General features: G+C 45.4%; 1 protein-coding gene across 1 annotated transcript in view; it reads right to left on the bottom strand.

Annotated features, from left to right (window-relative positions):
• GLDC (glycine decarboxylase) overlaps positions 1–1,193 on the bottom strand; it is an 85,515-nt gene extending 84,322 nt beyond the window's left edge. The window contains exons 1-2 of the mRNA XM_019478009.2: positions 915–1,193; positions 715–793 (exon numbers count right to left, since the gene is read on the bottom strand). Coding sequence (XP_019333554.2) covers positions 715–793; positions 915–1,178 — 343 coding nt within the window. The 5' untranslated portion in view covers positions 1,179–1,193. The remainder of the gene's footprint in view (positions 1–714; positions 794–914) is intronic.
• Positions 1,194–26,048: the final 24,855 nt, after the last annotated feature.

The following is a 26,048-nucleotide window of genomic DNA, read 5'->3' as shown; positions in this document are numbered from 1 at the left end:
GACACCTTCCAAGAGGTGCCTTGAGCCTATGAAGGTTGGGAATTACTAACTTAAAGTCCAACCTCAGTAAGAGAACTCTTGCTTGTTTGCCACAGGTCCTCCTCTTCACTTTACTCCAGCAGATAAGTTTTCAGGGGAAAGTTTAGGCACCACCTTCACTGGACTAATTAGGGCCCTCAAATGACAGCAGGATAGAAGAGAGAGCTGTTGCACATTTCCAAGCACTAACTTGGTAGATCACTGGTGTGTAGCTACAAAGAGTCAGCCAGTCAGCTTTATGGAGTGAAGCTGGCCACACATGCAAATTAATGATCACATAGCAAGGTGGTCAATCACGTAATATATTTAGATCAAGTAATTAACCATGTGACAAACTGGTGAATCATACAGTAAATGAATACAAAGATGCTAGCCGGACTGTGTTTACTGTGCAATTCACCAGTTTGTCAGAGGGTTAATTACTTGGTCTAAACATATTACCCAATTCACAACCTTGCTGTGTTATCATTTGGCAGGTGGCTGGCCTCACTTTGCACACAGGATGGGTCTACCTTTCTTGCACCATTGGGGGGGAAGTGCACAACGCATGCAAGGTGGAGCAGGAAAACAAGCGCCCAACTCTTACCCTCAGCTACACTGCTGTAAGGAAGCAAAGGGGGGGAAAACTGCCGCAGCCAGCCCTTAAGGGGATGGCAGCAGAAAGGGGTCACTTACAAATGTGGTCGTCCATCTTCATGGGCCGCTGTAGGCGGATGCTGGCAGGGATGGTCTGATCGATCAGTTCGTCGAGGCTCTGCAAGCACAAGCACAGGCGGAGGTCAGCGAGTGGGCACTGATCCCCCCCAAACTGTAGCAGGGGCTGCACCAAGGGACGGGGATGGGGGGCCTTGCCCCGGAGCGGGCCCGCCCCTCACCTGCACCCCCAGCGCCCGCAGCATCTCGCGCTTCTCTTTGTCCCCGGGCCCGATGTGCCTCTCCGAGAAGTCGTCGTGGCGCGGCAGGAGCTGCTCGATGCCCCGCGCCGAGCTCGCCGCCCCCCGCCCGCCGCTGCTGAGGCGGGGGCCAGCGCCCGCCCGCCCCCAGGGGCCCGGCGGCTTCTTGGCCCCGGCGCCGCGGCCGGGGGGCAGGCGTAGAGCCGGCCCCGCCAGGCGGCTCCACCAGCGGCCGCAGGTCTGCATGCCGCCCGCTCTGCGCTGCTACCCGCGGCACCTGCGAGCCCCCGCGCTGTGGCCGAGAGGTGGCGGCCGCACGCCCCCTTATAGCGCCCCGCGCCAATGGACGCCCGAGGGGAGGTGCCCGCACGCCCCGCCTCGCCCCGCCCCGCCCCGGCCACCTGCTGGGGCTGTCCCGCTGTTGCCCTCGAGCCAGACCCTGCCCGGCGCGCCCGCTCTTCCCGCGCTTTCCGGCTGCCCCTCAGGCCAGGGGCGCACTCGGCTCTCTGCACGCCTCCCCCCGCCCCCCATTCCTCTCACGTCCCTACTGCCCCTCGCTGCCAGAGCTCCCCCCGTCTCCCTTCTCACGAGCTGCCCTCCAGACACCACCTCAGTCCCTTTCCCTGCTGACATCCCCTCCCCTCCCCCCCCCGCAAGCCGCACACTGCTCCGAAGTGTCAGTGCCCTGTCAACAAGAGTTACCGAGTCACAGAGGTGTACTTGGTAGCCGTGTCGGTCTGAGACCAACACGGCTACCAAGTACACCCCTGAAACATGGAAGGTGCCGAATTTTAGCTGATTTTGGATGTGAAACTTCACTGCAGAACAACAAGAAAGATTTCTTTTACCTCCCTGCCTTTCTGCCATCTGACACCTCCAGGGAAGGAATCCTACCGGATCTACACATCAAAGAGCTACTCACCACAGCTCGCACAGACACTCTCATGGCCCCAGAGGAACAACTTTCCATCTTCAGCTCCCTCTGAGCAAATATGAAGTTTATTTCCCACCTATGGGGACTTTTGCCCATCTTGTACCATCTACCCTTTATCAGGCTCCGGGAAAAGTAACTTTGATCCCAAAAGCTTGCAGAAAAGGACGTTTCTCTTGCGATTTCCCAGTTGGTCTAATAAAAGGTATCTTTTGAAAGCAAGAATTGTAGTTTTTTGTATGGCCACAGAGGCAGTTTCAGTGCCCTCTCAACAGCAACAGTGTTACAGTCACAGAGAAGAAGGGCTGGCCCCCAGCCATCATCTAGTCCAGCCCCCATCCTGAGGCAGGATGATCCTGTCCAAACCATCCCATACAACCATCATCTAAATGCTGCAAAAGACTACCATCAACCCTGACACCACCAAAACTTCACACCCTAACCTGCCACACCACAGGGCACTTCACCCATCCACTCTCTGCCATCATTTATACAACATCCTCTTCCTGCAAACAGGGAGATGCCAAAGGCTACCAAACCCCAGTTAAAACGTGAAAGAGGGAGAGCCATGCCAGATGATGGGGAACAATGTGCCCTGCCTAGGCAGCCAGCCCTCTGCTCCCCCTTCCTGCCATCTTCACACCAAGATGCTGCTGCTACTCTGTTTGATTCCCAGCCAGAGATGGGTTTGGTTTTTTTTTTTCTGATATGATGTAGCAGAAAAGACGCTACATAAACATGAAATGCTGCTACTGTTCATCTTCAGTCACAACCTGAAACCGTGCCAAGTTTAAGCCTTGGGTAAACTTTCATTCAGGCTACTTGCCTCCGGTTTTCTTTGTTTTAATAAAGGAGGAGCTTGTCACAGCCATGATATAATGCCGGCTGCAAAGAAAAGCAATTTTCCCTGAAAATCTCTGTTTGTTTTCTAACTTTGTATATGTTTACCTGTTTAGATGCCCAGCATTACAATACCAGAATGCTGTGAAAGAAATGGTTTATTCTACCAAATGTCAACATACATCTACATACATCTAGCTTCGCTCCAACTCTTTCTACATTGAATAAATTTTATGTCCTTCATTCCATCTGAGCAAATGAAATTCTGTTGTACCATAAACTGTTATCTTTCCAGCTCTTTTTGTATGTACAGTGAAGATTTTGAACTTTCCTCAGAGTTATTATTCAAGATTAATAGCTGAGGGAATTGTGGACTAGATTGCTAGTGGAGAAAGTCCAATAGGTACTTAGCACCTTTATAGTCTTTTAGGAGGGCAATTATTAGCATTTAGGATACTGGCAAATAACTCGTTTTGACATACGATGGAAGGGCAGTTGAGGACATTAACAGAAAGACTGATACAACAACATGTTTTTCTCACCACTGAAGGCCCCAGGTCTCTAAATTTTGTCTTCTTTTTTTATCTGCAAGTATCTCCTTGTTTTAGTTTACTTAAATGGTTGAGGATTCTTTTTCCCTTTCTCAACACAGGAAGCAGCAGTGAGATTTAATACAATAAACTGGAACATGAACATTGCATAAGCATAAGGAACATAAGCAGACAAGGTTTTTTGGGTAAATACAATATATTAGATCAACTCAAATAGTTGGAAAAATTCTTGTGAGCAAGCTTTCGGGCACAAATACCCTTAATCAGGCATCAGGGCTATCCCTGGGGGGGAACGAATTGGAGCAACTGCCCTGGGCCCCGCGCTTTGGGGGACCCCATGGACAGTGCTGTACAGGCCCGGCCGTTGCTGCCACACGCTGCCAGTTCCACCACGGTTGCTGTGCACCACTGCCTCTGCACTCCGGCTGTTCCCCTGCCCTGCTCACCACCTCCCAGCCCCGCACAGGCTGGTATGCCCTGGGCCCCACACACCCCTAGGGATGGCTCTGTCAGGTGTATTTGTGCCCAAAAGATTGCTAAGAAGAATTTTTCCAACTATGTGAGTTGGTCTAATAAAAGATATCAGACTGACCCAAAGAACCTTGTATGCCTATGTCCTTAGACCAACACAGCTACAACCTACACCCCTGAAATAAGGAATGTAAGTGCATTCTTAGATGTCAGAATCCTGAAAGCTAGTTGCCAGCACAGGATCGAGGATGTTCCTAGCATATAGCATGATATGAGAGCTTTAAATAAATGTATCATAGATGGAAATCTTTATAGGAAAGTACTAAAGCTTCTCATAGTTTAAGGACCTTTCCAAACAAAATAATCACTTTTCTTGTGCTACAGGCTTCTGGTGCTGTCTGCCAATGCATTTAGGATATGGACTAACCTGTTGTGCAAGTAAATAAATCAGGCAAAAAACTCATGTCCACTATGCTTTAAATGGGAGTGTGAGTGGCAAATTCTCACACACTTCCAATTCTGTACTCTACTGATACTGGGGTAACATAGATTGTAGGCATTATTAGTACTTCTCATCTGGTCCAACAATTTCTCCAGCTTCCCGAGACACTGAGAATTCTGGGGATTTCTGAAGCATGCCTTGCCCAAGCCTGTTCTACGTGCAGGACTGAGAAGGCTCTCCCAACCCAATCATCTATGTTTGTAAGGGTTTAAGGGTTTAGTACAGACAAGGTTCTTTTGGTAAATGTAATATCTTTTATTAGGCCAACTAAACAGTTGGAAAAATTGTTCTTCGCAAGCTTTTAGGCACAAACACCTTTCTTCAGGCATAGGGAGAGTCTTCTCAACTATGGTGATGTGGCACCCTGTGGTGCTGTGAGGTACTTCTAAGGGTGTCACACAATACTAGCACTGTTAGGTGTAGAAACACCTACACTTGATTCATAAGATAAACGCAGAGATTTCAAATAATGACTTGTGATAGAGGTGATATCTTTGATTAGACCAACTAGATTTTTGCAAAAAAAATTATTTAATTGCAAGCTTTTGGGTGCAAACACCCTTCATCAAGCATCAGAGAAAAGATTGTAAAAGTTCTCCTGTGTAGAAATGAAAGTTCATATTTCATAGGAGAGATGAAGGTGGTAAAATCGCCTGTTTGGAAAAATTCATTTATATGCAGATTAGGCTCAGAGAAAAGTTGGAATAGTCTCTTACCTCAAAGTTGTATGTTGGTAAGGGGGATGTACTCATATTTCCTTCTGGTTATGGTGTTTCATATTTCACAGAGAAGTCAGTAGATGGGATGCTCCTCTGGGCAGGAATTTTTTATCATATCAAATTGGAATCCACAGTGTCAAAAACATTCTGACTTGCAGTCTTGAGTTCTTTGCAACAGAAGAATTGCTCTGTTATTTTAGTCAACAAACAAGTGAAAGCTAAGAGCTGACATTTTCTCAGGGATCACCTTGAGTTTAACATGGTTACACACCACTGGTTTAGTATGTGTTTGGATGTAGTATATATATATTTAGTATATGTTTAGTATGTAGGTTATATTAACCTACAAACCTCATTTCATTTGGGAAGAATTTTTTGATTATAAAACATCTTTGAACTTTCATTTAAACTTTACACCTCCATGTTAGCGCTGACATGCACAGGAAGGGGTAGGAGAACTATTTAACAGTTTGCAGAGAGCTAACAATGGAGGGTTGCTTCTTAAATCTGACTTTCTATTTAAGGATTTTTCCAACTGAATGATGAATGAGTGGGTCACACCCAAAGAATCCCATCCTTCCAGACTGGCTGATAAGCAAGCAATGTGGTTTGACACTGACCCCAGGGACATCACCTGAAAAAAAAGCCTGGCATATATAACAAGAAAAAAAATATCTGCCCAGGGTAGCTCATTATCACCAATCAAAATAAGAAGAAAGTAAGAGTTAGTTCAGCAGAATCCTGATGCACACTGAACTGAGCACAAAGGCCTGGCAGAGTGGTGAAGAAATGGAGGCAAGGATCTGTATGCAGGTTTGTGTTATTTTTCCATATGTTAATATATTTTTTATGCTGTCTATAAGTGAAGTGTGACTGGATTAGAATTGCTCTTAGAGCATCTGAGTGCTCCTGGTTCAAGTATTCTGAAGAGTTGCATTAGAAATCAGGATATCACTAAAGAGTTCTTTAAAGGAGCAGGAAGTTATTTGGGATAATGTCTACATTGTTACTTAGGCTGCCTTCAACACACACTAGTTAAAATGAACCCCTCCCCCCCTTAGCCAAACCCCTCTAGGCCCTGCTGAGTTTTTAGGTCAAGCTTCTAACCTACCCTTCTCTGCAGTATGTTTAGAATTCACCTTTGCACTGTAGGCTGCAAGGACAGGAAACTTGCCCTTCCCCCAGCCTGCCAATCAATTACGTTACAGCTTCTTGTACCCATCTTCTGTCCCTTCTATACATTTCACTGTGTTTCTACTGCCCACAATTAGAACTTAGTTCTGTACAGGAGACAGAAGTAGTGGGCAGACTGATTCCTAGAAGGATGTTGCTCAAAAACAAACAAACAATGCACAGCGTTGATAAAATAACACTTAAACAGGGAGAGACAAATTATGTGCCTGGGCTAGTTAAGTGTGACTTCTCACAGCTGACCCTAAATAGCAGTTTATGCATACTCTGGGTGCATAAAAAGCTAGATTTCATATAGCAAATTATGGTGTGACAAGTCTGGAAAAATGCACCAGAAAAGGCTGCAAGGAGAGAGGTGTTTTTGTTTCTCCCCCCAGACCCTCCAAAGCTTGGATTACCCTAGGACAGGGGTGAGTAAAATGCGGCCCAGGGGCCGGATGCAGCCCGCCAGGCCATTCCATCCGGCCTGCGGGGCCCCTAAAAAATTTAGAAAATTAATATTAATCTGCCCTGGGCTGCCTGTCATGCGGCCCTCAATGGCTTGCTGAAACTCAGTAAGCGGCCCTCTGCTCAAAATAATTGCCTGCCATAGGACCTGACTTACCTAAGGGTCTTGTTACATGATAATTTTAGGTAGCTCCTGGAGCTCTTAACCCCTGGACTGTCTGCACATTATCACCTGAAACTAGTTCTAAGCACTGGTTATACAACTCAAAGTTAGGCTGCTCCAGGCCAGGATTTTCTCTGATCCATGCTATAAAACTCATCTTACACAAGTGCAGTAAGGTTGCCCACTTTGTTTCAATCTATTCCTGGTGGTTTCTGGAATGCCAGTGCACTCATGACACACAACGTGAATGTGCCTGCGTGCTTGTGTATATCAGTTATGGATTAGGGTGTGTAGATTTTATATCAGAGAGGCAAATACACATTACTATTACATTTTAAAAGCCCACTGGACTGCTGTTGAAATTAGATTCAACAGTTAATATTTATTTTAATAAATCCCCTCTCATTTATCTCCCAGGTGACTCTCAGCGCTCTCCTGGACATTTATATCTAATTCCTGGAGACTTCAGGGCAATCCTGGAGGGTTTGCATCCCTATAATGCATCAAGGCTACACTACACCTCAGTATAAACACCCTGCCAGCCTCCCCCTCCCTGCTGGACCAGATTGGGCCCGCTCCACACATCCTCTGCCCTCCCTAGCATCCCAGATTCCTGCCCCTCACCTTTCCCCTGCTTATTTGCGACTGCCTGGGCTGTGTATCCTGGGGAGCAGGCAGGGAAGGGTTAACCTTCCTGCCCAGCCTGCCCCCCTACTACTGCTGCTGCTCTCTGGGCCAGAAGAACAGCAACCCAGCAATAGCTGAGGCTGGGCAGGAAGGTTAACCCTTCCCTGCCTGCTCCCCTGGGAAAGACAGCGGAGGCAGGCAGGCAGGCAGCCATAAGTAAGTAAAGCCCTGGAGGTTACACAGCTGATTTGCACTATGTAGACAGCGTCAAGTCTGTTTGAGAAAAGTGTTTGAAAGGGCAGCTAGACATTTTCTCTATGTATAGAAATTCTCTGGGCAAATTAAAGCCAACATAGTTTACTCTCTGCCATTTCTGAGTATCAGGGATGATAAAGAAGACACAATGGCAGGATTAATCACTTCTGGCTGGTGGAGTGATCCCTTGGGGATTCTCTAACTTGTGCTCCAAGTGCCTCTGGTCTGAAGGTTGTGGAAATGGTGCTTAGAGTCAGCTTTTCCCCCCATCTCTGTTCTGGGTCAGAGCATAAATTTGCTGTCTATAAAGCTGTGAATTTGCCAGTTTATTTACAATCAGTCATCCAAATGGGTAGCAAAATTGATTATTTGCATTAGTATTAACAAACAAAGAGAAAAATATGCACATATTCTATAGACTTTGACCTAATCCTGCCTTTTTCATGCCTGTCAGCAGAAAGGAAAGAGACCTCACAAAAGGAAAAAATACATGAAAATCAACTTATTAGTTCATGTAATTCGTTCTTATCTAAAGACATTTCTATACACATTGCCAAGAAATTTTGCAGGCTCTCAAATAACACTTTGGCATATCTTTTCCAAGAGTTTGTTCACTTGGACAGTTGGATGGCCCTTTAAGTTTTCTTTGACCATTTCCCAGCCAGTCTCAAAAAGACATGCTCCTTGATGAACAGTTCAGCTGAACCAACAACTTAAATGCAGAAGGCCTGTCATCAAATAAGTATGTTAGAGGTGCTAAGCCAGTTGCCTCTGAGAAGCCTAAGACTAAAGATTAGCTTAGCAAACTACAAAGTGCTAAGTCTGGTCTTACATATAGTAAGCAAGATGGAGATGCTGGGTAAGACGTCACACAAAAAGAAGCCTGAACATCAGATCAGCAAAACAGTTGAAGCAGTAACTTCAAACAAAATTATCACTCCCAAGGTATTTGGCCATTAAGTGACTTGAAATCAGTATAGCAATCTAGGCTGCTCAGCCACGGAGTTATACAGATTTACAGCTTTCTGGAGAGGTGGAAATGGATAAATCTGGCAACATTAGGTTCAGATGGCTTCTTGTTTAGAATCATAGAAAATTAGGGCTAGAAGGGACCTCAGGAGGTCATTTAATCCAACCCTCGGCTCAGAGCAGGACCATCCCCAACTAGATCATTCCATCCAACACATAAAACCCCTCAAGGATGGTGTAACAAGGAACCCTAGCCCTGTTACTAAGAGGCAGGGCTGCCCCTTTAAGACCTGAGTCTACAGGAACACCAAGTACCAGGAGGGTAGGGTTAATAGCCCAACAACCCAGGCCAGTCAGCTGACAGGAAGGAGATAGACCTCTGGGCACATACAAACCCCAGGGCTGAGGCTGGCAGGAGGAGGTGTCTGTCAAGTGGCCAGGGGAAGAGAACTCCTGCATGGCAGAACTACCCAGGAATACTGTGGCTGCTGGCCAGACTGTTGCTGTGGCTAATGAAGCAACAGGAGGCTAGAAGGTACCCAGAGTTGAGGGGTGCTCAATATATGAAGAGCAGTTTGAGGTTTTTAAGGAGCCAGAGTGTGGCTTGTATGATTTGTATTATGTTATAGCCCAGGGGCTCATATTTATTTTATTGTTTTATCCAGTGGACCAGGCTGAGGCTATTTGGGGAGGAGGAGGACTCATTGGGGCACACTACTGTGCAAAGCTGCAGCACCAGGGGTTGATCAGACTGCAGCGCCAGGGGGTGAGCTGACCTAACCCCCTAGGGTGCAGATCAACATCTATATACCATCTGCGAGGCATGGGCCACCATATAGGGGAGGTTTGCAGTGGTAGATAGCAACCCCTAGCACTGGGATAGTAAATGGGCAGCCTCCCACCTGAGTGACACCATAATTATTGTTCTATCAAGGCATGGCAAGATAGGTGGGTGGGTAGCCCAGAGACAGAGTGTCAGGTCTACATTAGACAGGTCCAGGGATGGACCCCTGTCACAGATAGAGATTACTTCTACCACCTCTCTAGGTAACCTGTTCCAGTGCTTCACCACACTCCTAGTGATAAAGATTTTCCTAAAACCTAACCTAAACTTCCCTTGCTGCATCTTGAGACCACCCCTCCTCTTTCTGTAATCTGCAACCACAGAGAACAGTCCAGCTCCATCCTCTTTGGAACCACCCTTCAGGTAGTTGAAGGCTGCTATCAAATTCTGATTTAGTCTTCTCCAGACTAAATAAGCCCAGTTCCCTCAACCTCTCCTCATAAGCCATGTGCCCCAGACCCCAACCATTGTATTTGCCCTCCATTGAATTCTCTTCAACTTGTCTGCATCCTTTCTATAGTGAGGGGCCCAAAACTGAACATAGTACTCCAGATGTGGCTTCACCAGTGTAGAATAGAGGGGAATAATTACTTCCCTTGATTTGCTGGCAATGCTCCTACTAATGCATCCCAGTATGCTGTAAGCCTTCTTGGCAACAAGGGCACACTGTTGACTCATATCTAGCTCACTGTAATCCCCAGGTCCTTCTCTGCAGAGCAGCTGCTTAGCCAGTTGGTCCCCAAGTACCTCATTAACCTCCTTTAAAACCTTCTCTGGGACATGTCTACTATGTATCTGACTATTTCTATTTTCTCCATTTTAGCTCTAAAGGGTAAAACAAGGACTATAAATGGACACAGATATACAAACAGAAAACATAATGACATCGTAGTGGTCAGTATAATAGACAATGATCTCAGAAGGATTTAAAGGCAGTTAATGAGGTACTTCCCCCTGCCAACAGGCACTCCTTCCAAGCATGAAGGGCAGCATGAGAGAAAGCACAGAAGTGCACCCTGGAAATAGAGGAAGGAAATTAAGAAGCTAGCTATGGCAGAGCACTGTTGGTGCCTGCCACTTTAGGGGCTGAGCCAAGCAGCCAGCAGGTGCTTGATTGCAGTGGCCATTTTAGATCTCTGGCCACCTATATAAGCAGAGCAGTTTGCTGCTGGTAGGCCAGGCAGAAACAATGCCTAGCTGCAAGGTTCTGTGCAACATCCTGGAGGTAAGGGCAGGAGCTTAAGGGGATGGTTTGAAGGCTCCTGGTCCTGGCCATGACCTAAAACTGCACCTGCCAGGGATGGGTGGCCTGGTGGGGCTCCCAGTGGTGCGGGAGCCCCCAGGAAATACCAAGCCAGTTACCACCCTGGTGAAAGGCAGGTTGGGGTGCCTTAACCCCTAGCCCCCACAACATTGTGGGTACAAGGCATGGCTACAGCCACCTGAGCCCAGGGAGAGTGTAAGACCCAGAAGGGGCCAGGCACAGCTACAGCCACTTGAGCCCCACCAGGGAGGGAAGCCCCATGACCCCAGTGAGGGCATGGAGATGAGGAGCCCCAGTAAGGGGGCAGCTGCAGTGAGGGGGAAACCAGAGTTGTGCATGTGTGTGCGCACTTGTGTGTACAGAGTTGCCTGGTGGGGGGTGTGGGGCGGAATAAGCCCAGGGTTCAGCACAAGGCTGGACCACACAGAGTAAGAGAACTTGCAGGTATTGAAGGGACTGCGTGGCGAGGCCAGCATGTGAGTAGTGAAGCCTGATGACCCAGAGCGGTTGCCCAAGGACAAGCAGGGCGGTGGAGTGTAGCCCAGTGATGGGCAATATGCCAGAGATCCCAGTGAGAGGGGGTGGAGTGGAAGAGGTCTCCTGTGAGAGGGGAGGTGGTATGAATGTGTGTGTGGAGCCCAACTTTGGACTCAGTTTGCTCTGGTCTCAGGCCGGGAGTAATTATGTCACTTGGTTGCCATCTGCGAGGCATGGGCTGCGGTATAGGGGAGGAACGGAGCCGCAGATAGCACCCCCTGGCATTGGGGCAACAATGGGCAGCCTCCTGCCTTAATAAGAACCAATTAAGAAACAACAAGGTATGGCAGGTGAGGAGGTGGGCGGTTGGCCCAGAACAGGTGGGCGAGCTAGTGGCAGACCAGCCCTGAAAATGCCCCCTGTTCCACTAGCAATGAAGACTGGTGTCATGGGCTAAACAGAGGCAAGAGTCAACCTCTCAGGAATGGATCATAGGCTATAGGGCTTCAAAGATGAAAATGAGCAGCTTGTGTGTAATGCACAACAGAAGGAGGGAACAGTGGACGTACAGAGATGGTACAAAATGGTCAAACAGACTGGTTAGGAGAAGGATGTTTGCAACAACATTTGAGATTGATAGGAGTGTGACAAGATAGCATTTGTCAAAGAAAGAGAAAACAGTGTTTTTATAAAGGAGATGTAAAACATTTGAGATCCTGGATGAGACTTACGTGTAAGGTAAAAAATGGCATTGGTGAGAAATATTTGCATCAGGAAACCCTATCTCTGTTACAGAGAGGAGAGGGCCAGGTGAAGGAAAACAGCAAGGACCCTTTACTTTCATAGACTGCTGGAGAGGGTTGGCAGCCAGAACCTGGCCAGAGGGGCTGAGACACCAGTAGTCAGAAGGCACAGCAAGCAGGGAGGGAAAGCTGCTGGCTTCAGGCAAGGGCAGGAACTCCTCAAAGAGGCACGGCAGGCTTAGAGTAGTGTTCAAATTCCTCCTCTGTCCTTTGTTTCACAAAGCCCCATTTGCAGCTAGCTGGTTACTGAAAAAACAGTAAAAAGGGAAGATGGGGCATTAATGGCAGCACCTGGGCCAAGGAGGCAGGAGTCCTGGTCAGTTGACTGAGGGAGTGGGGTTAACTGGGATAAAAACCCTTCCTTAAGGGGAGGAGGAGTCTTGGAGATGGAGGTAGGTACCTGCAAAGGTCCTAACTAAAGTTAGGTGGGCTGGAACCCAAGAGGGTTGGAGCCTGAATCAAAGATAGAGGGAGCATGCAAGGGAGAAAAGGGAATCCCCACACTATGATGAGTAGCCAGGGAAAAAGGGAAGGTAAGGCACCCTCAGCTAGACTCCTGTCACTTAGAGGCATCCTCTTAAACAGTATACTAACCATAACATCAAGATGTGGCAGGAAGGAGAGAGGAGCCAGATAAGGGGACTGGGGTAGGCAGACGGATGTCACACAGCCACCACCAGGTGACATGTTCACCCCTAGAGTTGCACCCTGTTACAATATTATTCAAAAAGAATCTCTGAGACTTAAACTCCGAGACTCTGAGTTTCTGTGTAGGACACGTATTCTCAACCTGCTGCTCATGGGTACCATAGTGCTCTCGTGATTTTATAAAGTGCTCTCCAACAAGTCCAAAAACAGTGCTTGAAAGCACTCATAACCACGTCAAGAATCATATTGAAAGGCATAATTGATGATGGAGGTTATATCCATTTGATTTTCTTTTAATGCTCCATGAAAAAGGCGAAGTCATCACAGTGCTCTTTAATGAAAAAAGGTTTATAACCCCTGGTCTAGGAGGATACTTGTGGGGAGGAAGGATGTGGCAGGAGGACTCCTCCGCTGGAAATTCGGTGTCAGACTTCAACCTATATAATAAGGCCAGATACCTTCAAAGCCTATTGGGACATTAGGACCTACACAGACAGCAGTCTCACATACTTTGACCAAGTAATGAAATGGTTGAAACACCAAAGTCAAGATAGCATATGTCCTCTTCAAAAAGGTCTGCTCCCATGGGAGAAACAAGTCCATTATGAACCTGAATAAGAAAGTGCCTCATAATAAAACATATTTAATTCCATTTCAAGCAATCTTGCAAGAACAGTTACACTGTAGAGATATATGAGAGTAGGGAGGAGAAAAAAAGGCTTAAAGATTGCTGTCCTCAATACTACTTATCAGTACCTCACTGACACATGCCCTGTGTCTCTTTCCACTAGAAAGTAAACTTCTTGATAGGATTGGGTATTTGACTGGTCAAAGTTTGGTCAATTAGCCAGCCAAATATCGATCAAAAATTATAAAAAATTGCCAATACAGTCAAATAATACACAGCAAAAGCACAGATTTTCCATTTTCCATTAAAATGTGTGAAAAATAATAAAAAGATGTCAAGAAAACTACAAAAAAAAATTTCACTCTCCATAAAATTGCTATAATCTTTGACCAGTCAGATAATATGTAGTTTACTGACCAATAAATTGACAATATTTGACCAGTCAATTGACTAGCTTCCAACCCACTTTTTGAAGCAAACTAGAAAGGCTTTCCTTCATTTTAGTAATATTTCATTTTAGTAACTAAGAATAATGCTCTCCATTTCTCTGGAGTCTTCCTGCAAAAAGATCATAAACTAATATACAAATATATAAAAGGAATCCTGCCAACACTTCTCTGAGATGGGGAAATATTCCTCTTATATTATGGGAGGGGGTATCCAAAGCAGCATGAAATAATTTGCTCTGGGACAAATAAATAAGTTTGTACTAAAACTAAGAACAAAACATAATCTCCCTCAATCACATGTCTTGATCATGGATTACAGACCACAGATCTGCCTGTTTTGAAAGAAAAGCAAAACCAAATGGTGTACTCTGTAGAAGTTATTTCTGTTTGAGTCTAGGAAACTTAGACTCCTTCACTAGATTCTCACTACCAAAGTTGAATAACCCTTTTACTGCAAGTCAGTCTGTTTTGCCTGTTCTATATAAAGGACTCACAGATGTTTAGGAACAAAATTCCAAATGTCACTAGTCAGATTAAAAAAAAAATCCATGTATAATATCCCCCAGGATATTAAAAAAGATGTGTAGCAGCATCCATTCTCTAGTTTTACTTTTGTTTTTGACCTACCATAAAGTAAGAGGAAAAAAAATCCTCTTGGTATAACAGCTTTAGTTAAAATCCCTTAGAAATTTAACTGTCACCACTAATACCACCGAAGTCTGTCATGACTAGGTTCTCCTGATCACAAAAAATAAGGAAAGATTACTCTGGATTACTCTTTGAGAGTGCCAATCATTTTCTTTTTTCTATGTGGCAAACAAAATCCTAACTGAAATTCCATTTTATTTGTATATCAGGTTTCCCAGCCACTAGATTTAGCATGGATGTATCAGCAATATGTTATTCATGGGCAGTTGCATTACATTCCCTCCCTAATTTACTGTTCTTTCTAGCTATAAATAGTAGTCATAAGATTGAAGAAATAACAGCAAGGATTTCTACCTCTGCCTCCCGCCCTCCCGCCACTGCCGGGAGCAGATGGTTTGGTGGACTATTCTGTAAAACAGGGATAATATAAATACCTCACAGAGCTCTTCTGAAGCTGGATTCTTTTGTTTTTACAATGCTTGGCATATGAAAAGCACCATGCCTCATGAAGAATTAATGAGGCAAGACATATACCAGCTTAAGTCTACAAGCTATTTCTGAGATAACATTCAGCTGTTTTCCTAACATTTTTTCACTACTGAATGGCTGAGAACATTTTTCCCAAGCTCAGTAGATGGCATCCACTTTATTTGATGTCCAGCTCTAAGTACAGAGGACTTGACTGTTTTGCCTTAAGTCCACTGCTGTCTAAAAGAGAGGGAAGTTTGCCTTTTGATGCTCCTGAAATTGTCACAAAGCCATTTTCCCCATGTCCTGCTTCCTACTACATCATTCCAACGAATGACAGAATGCAGGTTTTTAGCTACATGGATGGCTTTACAATGGTTTTGAGATTTTACTCTTGATGTCCCTGTTGAGGGACTTCTACATATGTATGAGACTGAAAGGAGATCAAGATAGCCTTGCATTTATACTGACTTCTGAGGAGTAGTCATGGCAGGAGGTCCTTATGGCAAAACTGCCCTCATGAAAATGGATAAAAGTTGTACCAACTTAAAGTGACTACATATTTTCCTGTTCCAAGGAAGTTGGCATGGTCCACACAAGTGTATCGTGTAACCTTGACATGGGTTGATGAAGAGTTTCTGTAGATATTCCCAGAGAGAGGACATCCTCAATACTACCTGCCCTCCCTTGACAGCAAAACCATTTTGAGATGCAAGGTCAGAGAGAGGTATGCTATGGCCTTTGGTAACTTGAATTAATCTGATCTAGTGGCACTCAATCTTTTGGCTGTATGGGCCAGAATGGGCCCTACACTCAATGATCAGGCCCCACACTGCCTTGCTCAGCTGCCTACTACCTTGTTCGGCTCCCTGCCACCCCATTCCACCTGATCTAGCTCCCTGCCACCCTGTGCCACTTGGCTTATCTCCCTGTTGCCCTGTTCTGCTGTCTAACACCCTGCCACATTGCTCACTGCTGTCTCATCATCCCTGTCACCCCATGCCACCTCACTCCACTCCCTTTCACCTCATGCCACCTAGCTCTGCTCCCTGCTGCCTAGCTCACACTGACCCAATTGGCCTCATGTGCTAAATCTGTGGCACAGAGCTAAACTGGATCTGGCCCATGGGGCTCCCCCAAGTGAAGAAACTTGACAGCATGGGAGCAGCAGTTAGCTGCCATTGCTCCCCCCATCACTGAATTCTCTGGCCCATGGGGAGCCCCAGGGACCAAATAACATCTCCCTGTGGGCCAGGGGTTGAGCACCCATGATCCAATATAATGTAGAAAATCTTGCAATTATTTTTATTTTCATAATGGCAACTTTCTCTTTGGATATTTTACAATCAAGCATTTAGAATGTATTAAAAAACCCTATTTTGAGCCTGCAGTACAAATGACTGGTAGCAAACCAAATATTTTAAACCTTAGAAAATAAATGGTATGTAGGAGTCTTTTGATCTTGTGCTTTTGCTATAGGCATAGCTGTATTTTATTTCTGAGAGGTCACTACCAACATATAAACAACTTCTTTTCTCATAAAATATTAAAACTCCAGCCCAAGTCTCCATTCTCAGTCTGATCAGCGAAGTCCTGTGAATCTCACTACATAAATAAGTAATATGACCATTTATGTAAAAGTGTATGCCAGGCAAGCTGTCTTTCCTTCTCTTTCTATGTTTACCATATTGTATAAGGTGGCATTAAATTTCTGTCAAAAGCAGAAACCATACTTTATTACTGTGAGAATATGATTTCCAAGGCAGCTTCAATAGGAAATTTGTTTCTTTGTTTTTCTTACATCTATCCCAATCCTTGCTGACTAGGCTGGATTCTCATTCCAGTCTGGTCTCCTTACACCAGGCTGGCAATATAAAGGCACCACAAAGTCAATGCAAACAACTTCTGTTCATCCTGGATCCTGCTCCACGCCCATCTGCAGCTTTGTCACCTCTGCCCTGCCCATGGGGTCCCAGGTTTTCTCTATGGAGACCCTACCTGCCCACTGCATCCGGTGGTGGGCCCAGAGCCAGATAGGATACCTATTTAACAATTTCTTTGCCTCCATTTTTCTGAGCAGGGACCAGGTCATCCCCCACCCCGCACCGGGATCCCCGATGGTCCCAGGGGAGGCACAGCCAGGCCCAGGGTCAGAGAGGACGTAGTCAGGGAACTTTTGGTGGGACTGGACATGTCCAAATCAGCAGGTCCTGACGACCTCCACCCCAGAGTGCTGAGGGAATTAGCAAAGGTCATTGCAGGACCCCAGGCACAACTTTACGAGCACTCGTGGTGCTCTGGCGAGGTGCCAGAGGACTGGAAAAGGGCCGATGTGGTCCCCATTTTCAAAAAAGGGAGGAAGGAGGACCCAGGAAATTAGGCCTGTTAGTCTTACCTCGGTCCTGGGGAAGCTCTTCGAGAAAATTATCCAGCTGCACGTCTGTGAGGGGCAAGCAGGGGAGTATATGCTTAGAGGCAACCAACATGGGTTCATTAGAGGCAGGTCCTGTCAGACCATCCTGGTGGCCTTCTATGACCAGGTCACAAAATCCTTGGATGCAGGTGTTGTGGTGCATGTAGTCTTTCTGGACTTTAGGAAGGCCTTCGACACTGTCTCTCACCCCATTCTCATTAAAAAATTAGGAGATTGTGGTGTCGATGCCTACACAGTCAGATGGGTCACAAATTGGCTGGAGGGATGCACCCAGAGAGTGGTGGTGGACGAGTCATTTTCGACCTGGAGGGATGTTGGCAGTGGGGTCCCCCAGGGCTCGGTCCTTGGGCCTGCACTGTTCAACATCTTCATCAGCGACTTGGACAAGGGGGTGAAAAGCACCTTGTTCAAATTTGCAGATGACACTAAAATGTAGGGAGAAGTGGGCACGCTAGAAGGGAGGGACAGGCTGCAATTGGATCTGGACAGGTTACAGGGGTGGGCGGATGAGAATAAGATGGGATTCAATACTGACAAATGCAGGGTACTGCACCTAGAGAGAAAGAACCAGCAGCAGACCTGCATGATGGGGAACTCCCGTCTCATCAGCACAGAGGTGGAAAAGGATCTTGGAGTCATTATAGACTCCAGGATGAACATGGGCTGCCAATGTGGGGATGAAGTCAGGAAGGCTAACTGCACCTTGTCATGCATCCACAGATGCATCACTAGTAGGTCCAAGGAGGTGATCCTCCCCCTCTATGCGGCATTGGTCAGGCTGCAGTTGGAGTACTGCATCCAGTTCTGGGCACCGCACTTCAGGAGAGATGTGGACAACATGGAGAGGGTCCAGAGGAGGGCCACTCACATGATCAGGGGACAGCAGGGCAGGCCCTACAGGGAGAGGCTATGAGACCTGAACCTGTTCAGCCTCCACAAGAGAAGGCTGAGAGGGGATCTGGTGGCCGACTATAAACTGGCCGAGGGAGACCAGCAGGCAATGGGAGAGTCCCTGTACCTCCGAGCACTACTGGAAGTAACAAGTAATAATGGCCATAAGTTGCTGGAGAGTAGATTCAGACTAGACATCAGGAGGCGCTACTTCACAGACAGGGTGGCTAGGATCTGGAACCAACTTCCAAGGAAAGTGGTGCTCACTCCAACCCGGGGGGGTCTTCAAAAGGAGGCTAGATAGACACTTTGCCGGGGTTGTTTGTCCCCAGCATCCTTTCCTGCCCATGGCAGCGGTTCGGATTTGATGATCTGCTCAGGTCCCTTCTGACCCTACCAACTATGAGACTCATGATAGATAATTCCTGCATTCCCTGGATACAGTGGAATGACTATGCCAGTGGTTTTCAAAGAGGGTGATACAAGACCCCCTCAGAAGTGTCATAGCGTGGGTACTGCTGCAATGGCAGCCAGGTAAAAAAGTGCCACGTGCACCTGGCGCACAGCTAAACCAAGAAGGGCTGCAGCAGACACTCACTCTCTTGCTTCATTAGAGTTCTCTAATAAGCCTGAATCAGGCCAGAGACCCGGCTTGTGCCACAGCTGTTGCTGGTCTGGTCCCCTCCATGCTTCTCCCAGAAACAGAGTCATGCAGGACAGTTCTACATGCTGTGCATCTGTTTCCTAGAGACGCCATGCAGGCTCAGGCTGGAAACTGCTCAGAGAACCCTAACGAGGCAGGAAAGCATGTTGGTCTGGCTGTGCATGAGGTGCACAGGGTAGGTTTTCCATGACAGTGGTGGCAGCAGCTGGTTGAGAACCAGTGAGGTAAGCTGAGACAGCACAATGGTGGTCCTCAAGTGGAGGTGTTGCCAAATTCAATCAAGTTGGGGAGGCAACTTTTTCTGACTGAAAAAGCTGAGAGCCACAGTCAAGAACCTGTTTAAAGCAGTTGGTTGAATCTATATCAGGATTGTCTAACTGGTGGCCCAAGCGATTTCTTTGCAGTAACTGGGCTCCCAATCAGCCACTCCTTCCCCTATCTCTCTAGCTGCAACTGGAGGCTCTGGATTCCACCTCCCTCTGGCTTCTATTTCCTGCCCACCCTGGGAGAGTGGTAGAGAAGCATGATACAGCCTGTGGTGCTAGAGCTCCATGCCGTGGGCTTCCCTAGCATGGTATGGCAGTGAAGCCTGAGGCTAGGGGGCTGGGGCAACCGAAGATGTGATGTAGCGAGGGTTAGAGAGTGCACGGGGCAGCTTTCACAGTATGCAGTACAAACTGATCTGATGTGACCTGTAGGGAGTGCCAGTGGAGCACAGAGCAGGAGCTGCAGTGGTAGCAAAACTGCCACCACTGCTGCTGCTGTGTGCCTGGGCTGGAGCTACCCTGTGTTCCATGCCCCAGTCAGAATAGGACCAGAGAGAGCTGTGTCTAATTGTAAGTGGCAGGGGAGGGAGTGCAGGCAGCTGCTATGGCTCTGACTCTGACCCTGAGCCCAGATTGGGGATGGAGTTGAAGCCACAGCAGCCATGTGGCCTTCCTCCCTTGCATGAGAATGCATGATGAGGGGCTTCCCCCACCCCGCATCTTGTTGGGGGGCAACTAGTCTTTGATTAGAGTAAATGTGCTATTTCGTGCCCTTTGTCATTTTACACATATTGAATCGAAGTCAAACCAAACAGTGCTTCCTCCCTTGGAATGTTAGAAACTTCCAGATTTGAAATATTTACCTGCCTGTTCCTCCCCAATGCTTTTAGTTCCTGCAGGAAGCATCCTATGGTATCAGAAGTACAATTGCTAATAAACCTATAAAATAGAACATTTTTTTAATATTCTCTGCCTCCACAGCAGCTGTCACCTCACAATAGTCAGTGTGCAAGATTTCAGGCATGATATCTGCAGCATTTCCCCTTTCAAAAGTGGATGTGGCAAGGGTAATAGTCGGTCACTAGAATATGTCTATATTCTGCTTCTTGGACAGAGCACCTATCATCACCTCTCATTTTCTCAAATTTTCTCTATTCAACTAATACACATTTTAAAATAAAGTACAAAGATGAATTTGAGGGGCAATAAGGGAGAATGACATAGAGAGAACGAGCAAAGAAGGAACTGCAGGAGATTTATGGAGAACCAAGCACACTAAATGTAGTGAAGTCCCAATAACACTGATGGGCAAGGCATGTGGTTAAGACGAGAAGAACAAAGGAGCAAATTACCTTTTGAAAAGTTGCCCCTCTACCACTTGGATTTGGGCTAACTCAGGCATTACTCAATATCATCCCTCTACTTTTTCCTAAGAGCTCTGCATATGAATTGGCATCAGTAGGGAAAAGGGTTCATGAGGAAGAGTATTCAGTAAAGTAATCTCAACAACAGATATACATTATTCATTGATGACTGTCCTTTATATCTTCTCCCTTTTGAACTCTCTGGGCAAATATGCAGCCGGAATTTTCACATGACCCCACTTAGTCCTGCAATTTGAGACCTTTTAGATGTCAACTTGAGATCTGGTCCTACCATTTCTACTTCTCATCTAGCTTCTAAAGAGCAATCAAGGTGACAGTCATGTGTCTCTCAAGGTGCCAACTGCTCTTAATATCACTTGGTAATTCCCTCCCCTTACAGAAAGCCACAGGTTGGTGAGAAATGGGAAAAAAAGATATCAAGCTAGGTCTGTCTCTCTCTCAGGCTGTTCTGAACCACAGAGTACTTTTAATTTGAGCAATCTCAAAGCCACAACTGGGAAGAATCTTTGACTATCCCCGCAAAATCAAATCGTTTTCTCAATTACCCTGTGTAGATTGTGATTTTGGGACCCCCTTAGCATTAGCCCAATGCCCTGAAGAGGGGAGGCAGTGCATTGATACTATACCCTACCCTGCCACCCAAGTTTGTCCTTTCTTTGTTGATATCAGAGTCCTTTTGTTCCTCTCACACAGAGAGTAGCTGAGTTGTCACCACTCAATGTAATATTTCTTGAACATTCCACAATTCCAGGGGTGTGCATCCACCTCAGTATGTCCCTCACCTCAGCCTGTCCTTCCTACAGTGACATAATTTGTCTTCCCTACTATTGAATACGTAGTTGCTCTTGTAATACTGCTACCTCTAACACATGCCTTTATCTTGCATTAATTGTGTCCTTTCCAAATTCTATTAGGGATCCCTAAAAATGTGTGTAACTGCAGTCTGCAAACATTGCAAAATGAGAGTGGAGAAAACTAGAACTGTCAATATTGCAACTTCTACAAGGACAGAATTATTTGCTACTGAGTGAATCATTTTTTGGTCCTTCTTGCTCTTCTCTTTTTTTAACTTAGTTCAAAGGTAAAGTAGGTAGACCTTGATAAAAAAGTCAAAGATGCAATGGCACTTGGCTTACTAGATACAGTACAACTGGAGTTATCACATAGTATCCGATGAGTTTTTAACACTATATAGAGACATCTAACTGATTAAAGACATTACCTATTATCAATACCTTATATCAATTTGTGTTTATCTATTGCAAGTAACTATATAATAAATTAAAAAACTTGCTCAATCTTGTTTTATTAGGCAATAAAAATTGTTTTCTGGCAGATTCAAATTCATCTGGTTTACTTCTTAGTGCCAAGAGGGCATTAAGGCTTTCTTTAGAAAAAATGTGTACCTGCACTCTTATTTTTACTATCTGGTAGTAAAGATACTCTGCAAAAATAATTCATTTTTTATAATCATCAGTGTGCTGTGTATAAATAAAGTCCACTTTTTAACCTTAGAAACTTTGAGTCTCTTCCCCTATTTTTGCTAGCAGATTACTTGGGAGCATAAAAAAGTGGGAAGAAACCTTCCTCAAATACTCAGTTGCATCTGTGACAGGAGTTCCCAAGTGTTTATCAGGAGTTTCAGTTAAACACATGTTAAGAAAACTGAGCAAGACAGTTTGAAATCTGGTTAAAAATCCTTTCCTCTTTTAGTCCTTAAGTCTCAGCCCTGCATTGCTTGTGAAACTATGGTTATACTTTGTCCAGCTAGTTCTGGAATACCCTAGCAATACCGAGACAGCTAAAAGGCAATGATTTTCCTATTTTGTTATGTTTACACTAGAAATAGAATTTCAGGTCCTCTTCATAAATGCCAGAGAAGAACCTAAAAGGTGTGTAATGTCTTAGAACAAAAGACTGAGGTAGAGACACATCCTACAGTGCCTATCCAAACAAAAACTCCTGTCAGGATTGTCTAACCATGTGTTTACAAGCATAATTGTTATGGTACATCTATACCAGTAAGCCATTGAAAATGGCATGCAATTGGAGACTTATTACTGACATGCAATATCCTATACCAACAAAAGGATGTTCAATGATATAACTGCATCTATGTAATAATTTGCTGGTATAGCTATGCAAGTTAAGAGATTGAACTTTTTCATTCTCCTAATTGGCATAATTATGCAAGTGCAGACCTAGCCTCAGCCAGGAGGATTTGGCTCTCTTTGGACTCTGACCTGAATTTAATTAAGTTCACGTCTTATAACATATTAGTTAAGATTACTGTGTTTTGTAGCAAAGGCTTGATTGTTTGCAGAGAGAAGGACTCTGGTGTTAGTTGTCTCTTTTGCTGTTCCTATTAAAACAAAACAGTTACAAGCTTTCACAGAATCACAGTCTGCACACACATAATAGATGCTTTTTAAAGCTTAACTTCTCCAGACATTCCAGAGCACTGAGTATGCTCTAGTTTGGGACTGCAAGATTCAAGCAACGTCTGATTAAAACATAGAAAGAACAAGAGGAAGAACAAGCTAGGGGTGGAGGAAAGATATTGGGCAAAGGAGGAGATTAGGGGCAAGGAGACTTGGAGGGAAAGAACTAAGAACATGTGGAATCTGGAGTAGTTTGACCATAAACCAGTAGGGAATGTATGGAACAGAGATCAAACAGGCTGGGGAACAAAAAGGAATTGAGGGGAAGGTGGAAGGAGACTGAACCTTGAAAGTTGAAGTCTGAAACAAATATTGAACAACCACCTATTCACCAAATAAGTCAGAAATGTAGGAGAAGGGAAGAGAATGTACTCGCTTACATATCAAAATGTGCAGTAAATTGAAGGGACTGAGTAAATCTAATCCCACATGCCCAGGATCCAGAAGAACAAATCATGCCAAAGGCCTTAGCAGGTTTATTTGATTCTTCTAGAACAATACTACATTGAATTTGATTATATTGGCAGTATGCACATCATGATACTTTAGGGGTAACCAACTTAATTAGCAGCCTCAATTGTATACAATTCTCAATTGTATCCTAGAATGTCATTTTCTGGCACTACTATTATAAAAATTTCTGAGTGCAAATATTTAAAAAGTAGATCTATATTTGCCTTTAACACAGTTGCAAAATGACATGATGTAACACTAATTTGTTAGTCAACCTGAGACAAAGAAAAAGAAAATTACATTATTTCACCCCTGGCTCAAGCCAGCTCAAATTATCATCAGCTATACAGAAGGTCTCCTATAGAAAGAGGTTGCAATGGTGGTAGACTTTCAAGACTACCCTTTTTCCAAGGGGCCAAGTGGTCTCTAAAAAGATAGTCCCCGCTGTCCAGATAAGGTGCCTCTCTCTTGCAGCCTCTGTTAGCAGGGTCCCATGGAGCCTCTAGTGCAGGGGCAGGCAATTATTTCGGGCGGAGGGCCGCTTATTGACTGTTGGCAAGCCATCGAGGGCCGCATGACAGGCAGCTAGGGGCAGATAAATATTAATTTTCTAAATTTTTTAGGGGCCCTTCAGGCTGGATAGAATGGCCTGGCAGGCCACATCTGACCCGTGGGCTGCATTTTGCCCACCTCTGCTCTAGTGGCAACTAAAGTCCGGATCCTGCAAGTTGCTTTATGAAGTTGGACACCTGTACCCAGATGGAGTTTTCTGATAGAAGTGACGGTTCTGGGTCCCTGAACTGCTCTATAGCTATGCCAATCAACCAGCTCCAATCTACCTGCCCCACCTTCCATCACAGGCAAGACCAAGCTCCCTCCCCTTCTTTCCTCCCCTCCAGAAGACAGCACCAGAGCTGGGAAAGGGGAGAGCGGGGCTAGGGGAAAGCAGCTATAGACACACAGCTACTACAGACTGGAGCTCGATTTCCCCCAACCCCCAGACCCAACAGCTCTGTTGGGCCCAGGGGATCACTGTAACTTATGGTGCTTCCTGAGAAGTGCTGTAAGTTACAGCAGGGAACACACATCTATCACAGCAAGGAACACACATCTATCTGTGTCAGAAGTTCACTCATATGAATAAATTTGTAGGGAATTGGACTGTGCATCTGCCTTCCCACATGGAAATCGTAGGTAGGCTAATGAGGTAAAAAATGCTGCTCTAGGGACATAGGAAGTTGCTGTTTGCATACTGTCCAAACAGTTGTTAATCCAGTTCAAGGCAAGCAATATATTCTATGAAATAGGACATTACTCTAACTCTTAAAGAAATGCAGCACCACTGGCACAATGTCAGTAACCTGAATAAAGTTAGATTGGTATGAAACAACTACATCTCCAAACAGTAAAAGAAATGCAGGAAAAGACCCAGGGCAGGGTGTGGGGAGGGCAGGCTGTAGCTGTATTCACTTTGGTTGTGCATCACATATGCAGTGAGCTCTCTGAGCTCACTACCTTGCCAGTGCAGTGGCTACTGAAGCCTGTGTTGGAGTGGCTCCAGCACCCAGGAGGTAGAATGCTGCCCTCGCTGCCTGTGTCCCCCCTCTCCTTACTACTGTCAAATTCTGGCAGCAGTTGCACTGAAGAGCCAGTGAGATCAGCAAACTCACTCGTTCCACATGTGCTGCTCAGCCAAAGGGCATGTGTGGTTGCACCTCCCTATACTTTACCCTGGATCCACCCATTGGGGAATATAATAAGAAACAGGAAGGCACTATTCTGTATCCTCTTTGAGCCTCTTGCCAATACCAACACATATTAAAGACCACATTATTTTCTCCTCAAAATGAGCAATTTGTTATAAACAAGTCTGAGCAGTTTAAAGTCACTTCTGAACAGTATAATGGAACATGAAATGGAAAGCAAGATCTGAAACATTTTTTTTTTAAATGAGGAAACTCTAAGGAGTTTTTCCCTTCATGGAGTTTTACTCAGAATTGAGGCGTCCATCCTACAAATAGGTCAATGAATCAACATTGCTTTCCTAGGGCTCTGTTTGGGTGCCTGGATCCACCCGGGTGAGGCGGTTTGCAGTTTTGAATCATGGCAAATAAATTATTATTGTTAGTGAATAATGAAAAGCTGTCACTTTTTAAATAATAACAAAAGAAAAAAGCTCACAAGAACTGCATGTGCTTTTTTGCACCCCTCCAAGTCATTACAAAAGCCAACATGCTGATAGTAGTGTTATCACATTCAGCAGGTTGTAGAAGTAAATTTGAAAATGCACCATGTAGTCTGTGTGAAGTACAGCAGTACATAGGAGCAGAAAATAATCAGACACTGGACATGAAATCTGGGAACTAAACCATCACCTAAATCCTAGACAGGATCAAGGAGCCTGCACCTGTGAATTTCAGATTCTGTAGCTTTTAAAATGTTATATGTCCGTGAGCTGCATTAAGCTGTTCCTCTGACTCCGAAAGAAGATAGCTTATCTCACAGAGGTGCTGCATGTCAAGCTGACCTAATACTAAAAAGTCACTAGAGAATTGACTAAAAGGTAAAAGGTCCACAGTATTCCTTCTCCCTCTGCTTGTGTCCTGCAACAGTTAATCCAATAAGATTGGAGTCAACACACTTGGGCTCTAGTGAACCCTGCAGAACTTGGCTTGTAAAGTTAATTC

This window comes from Alligator mississippiensis, chromosome 3, assembly GCF_030867095.1.
Source record: "Alligator mississippiensis isolate rAllMis1 chromosome 3, rAllMis1, whole genome shotgun sequence".
In the NCBI taxonomy this organism is placed as follows: domain Eukaryota; kingdom Metazoa; phylum Chordata; order Crocodylia; family Alligatoridae; genus Alligator; species Alligator mississippiensis.
The sequence above is the reverse complement of the archived record's forward strand: the minus strand, read 5'-3'. Positions and strand labels throughout refer to the sequence as shown.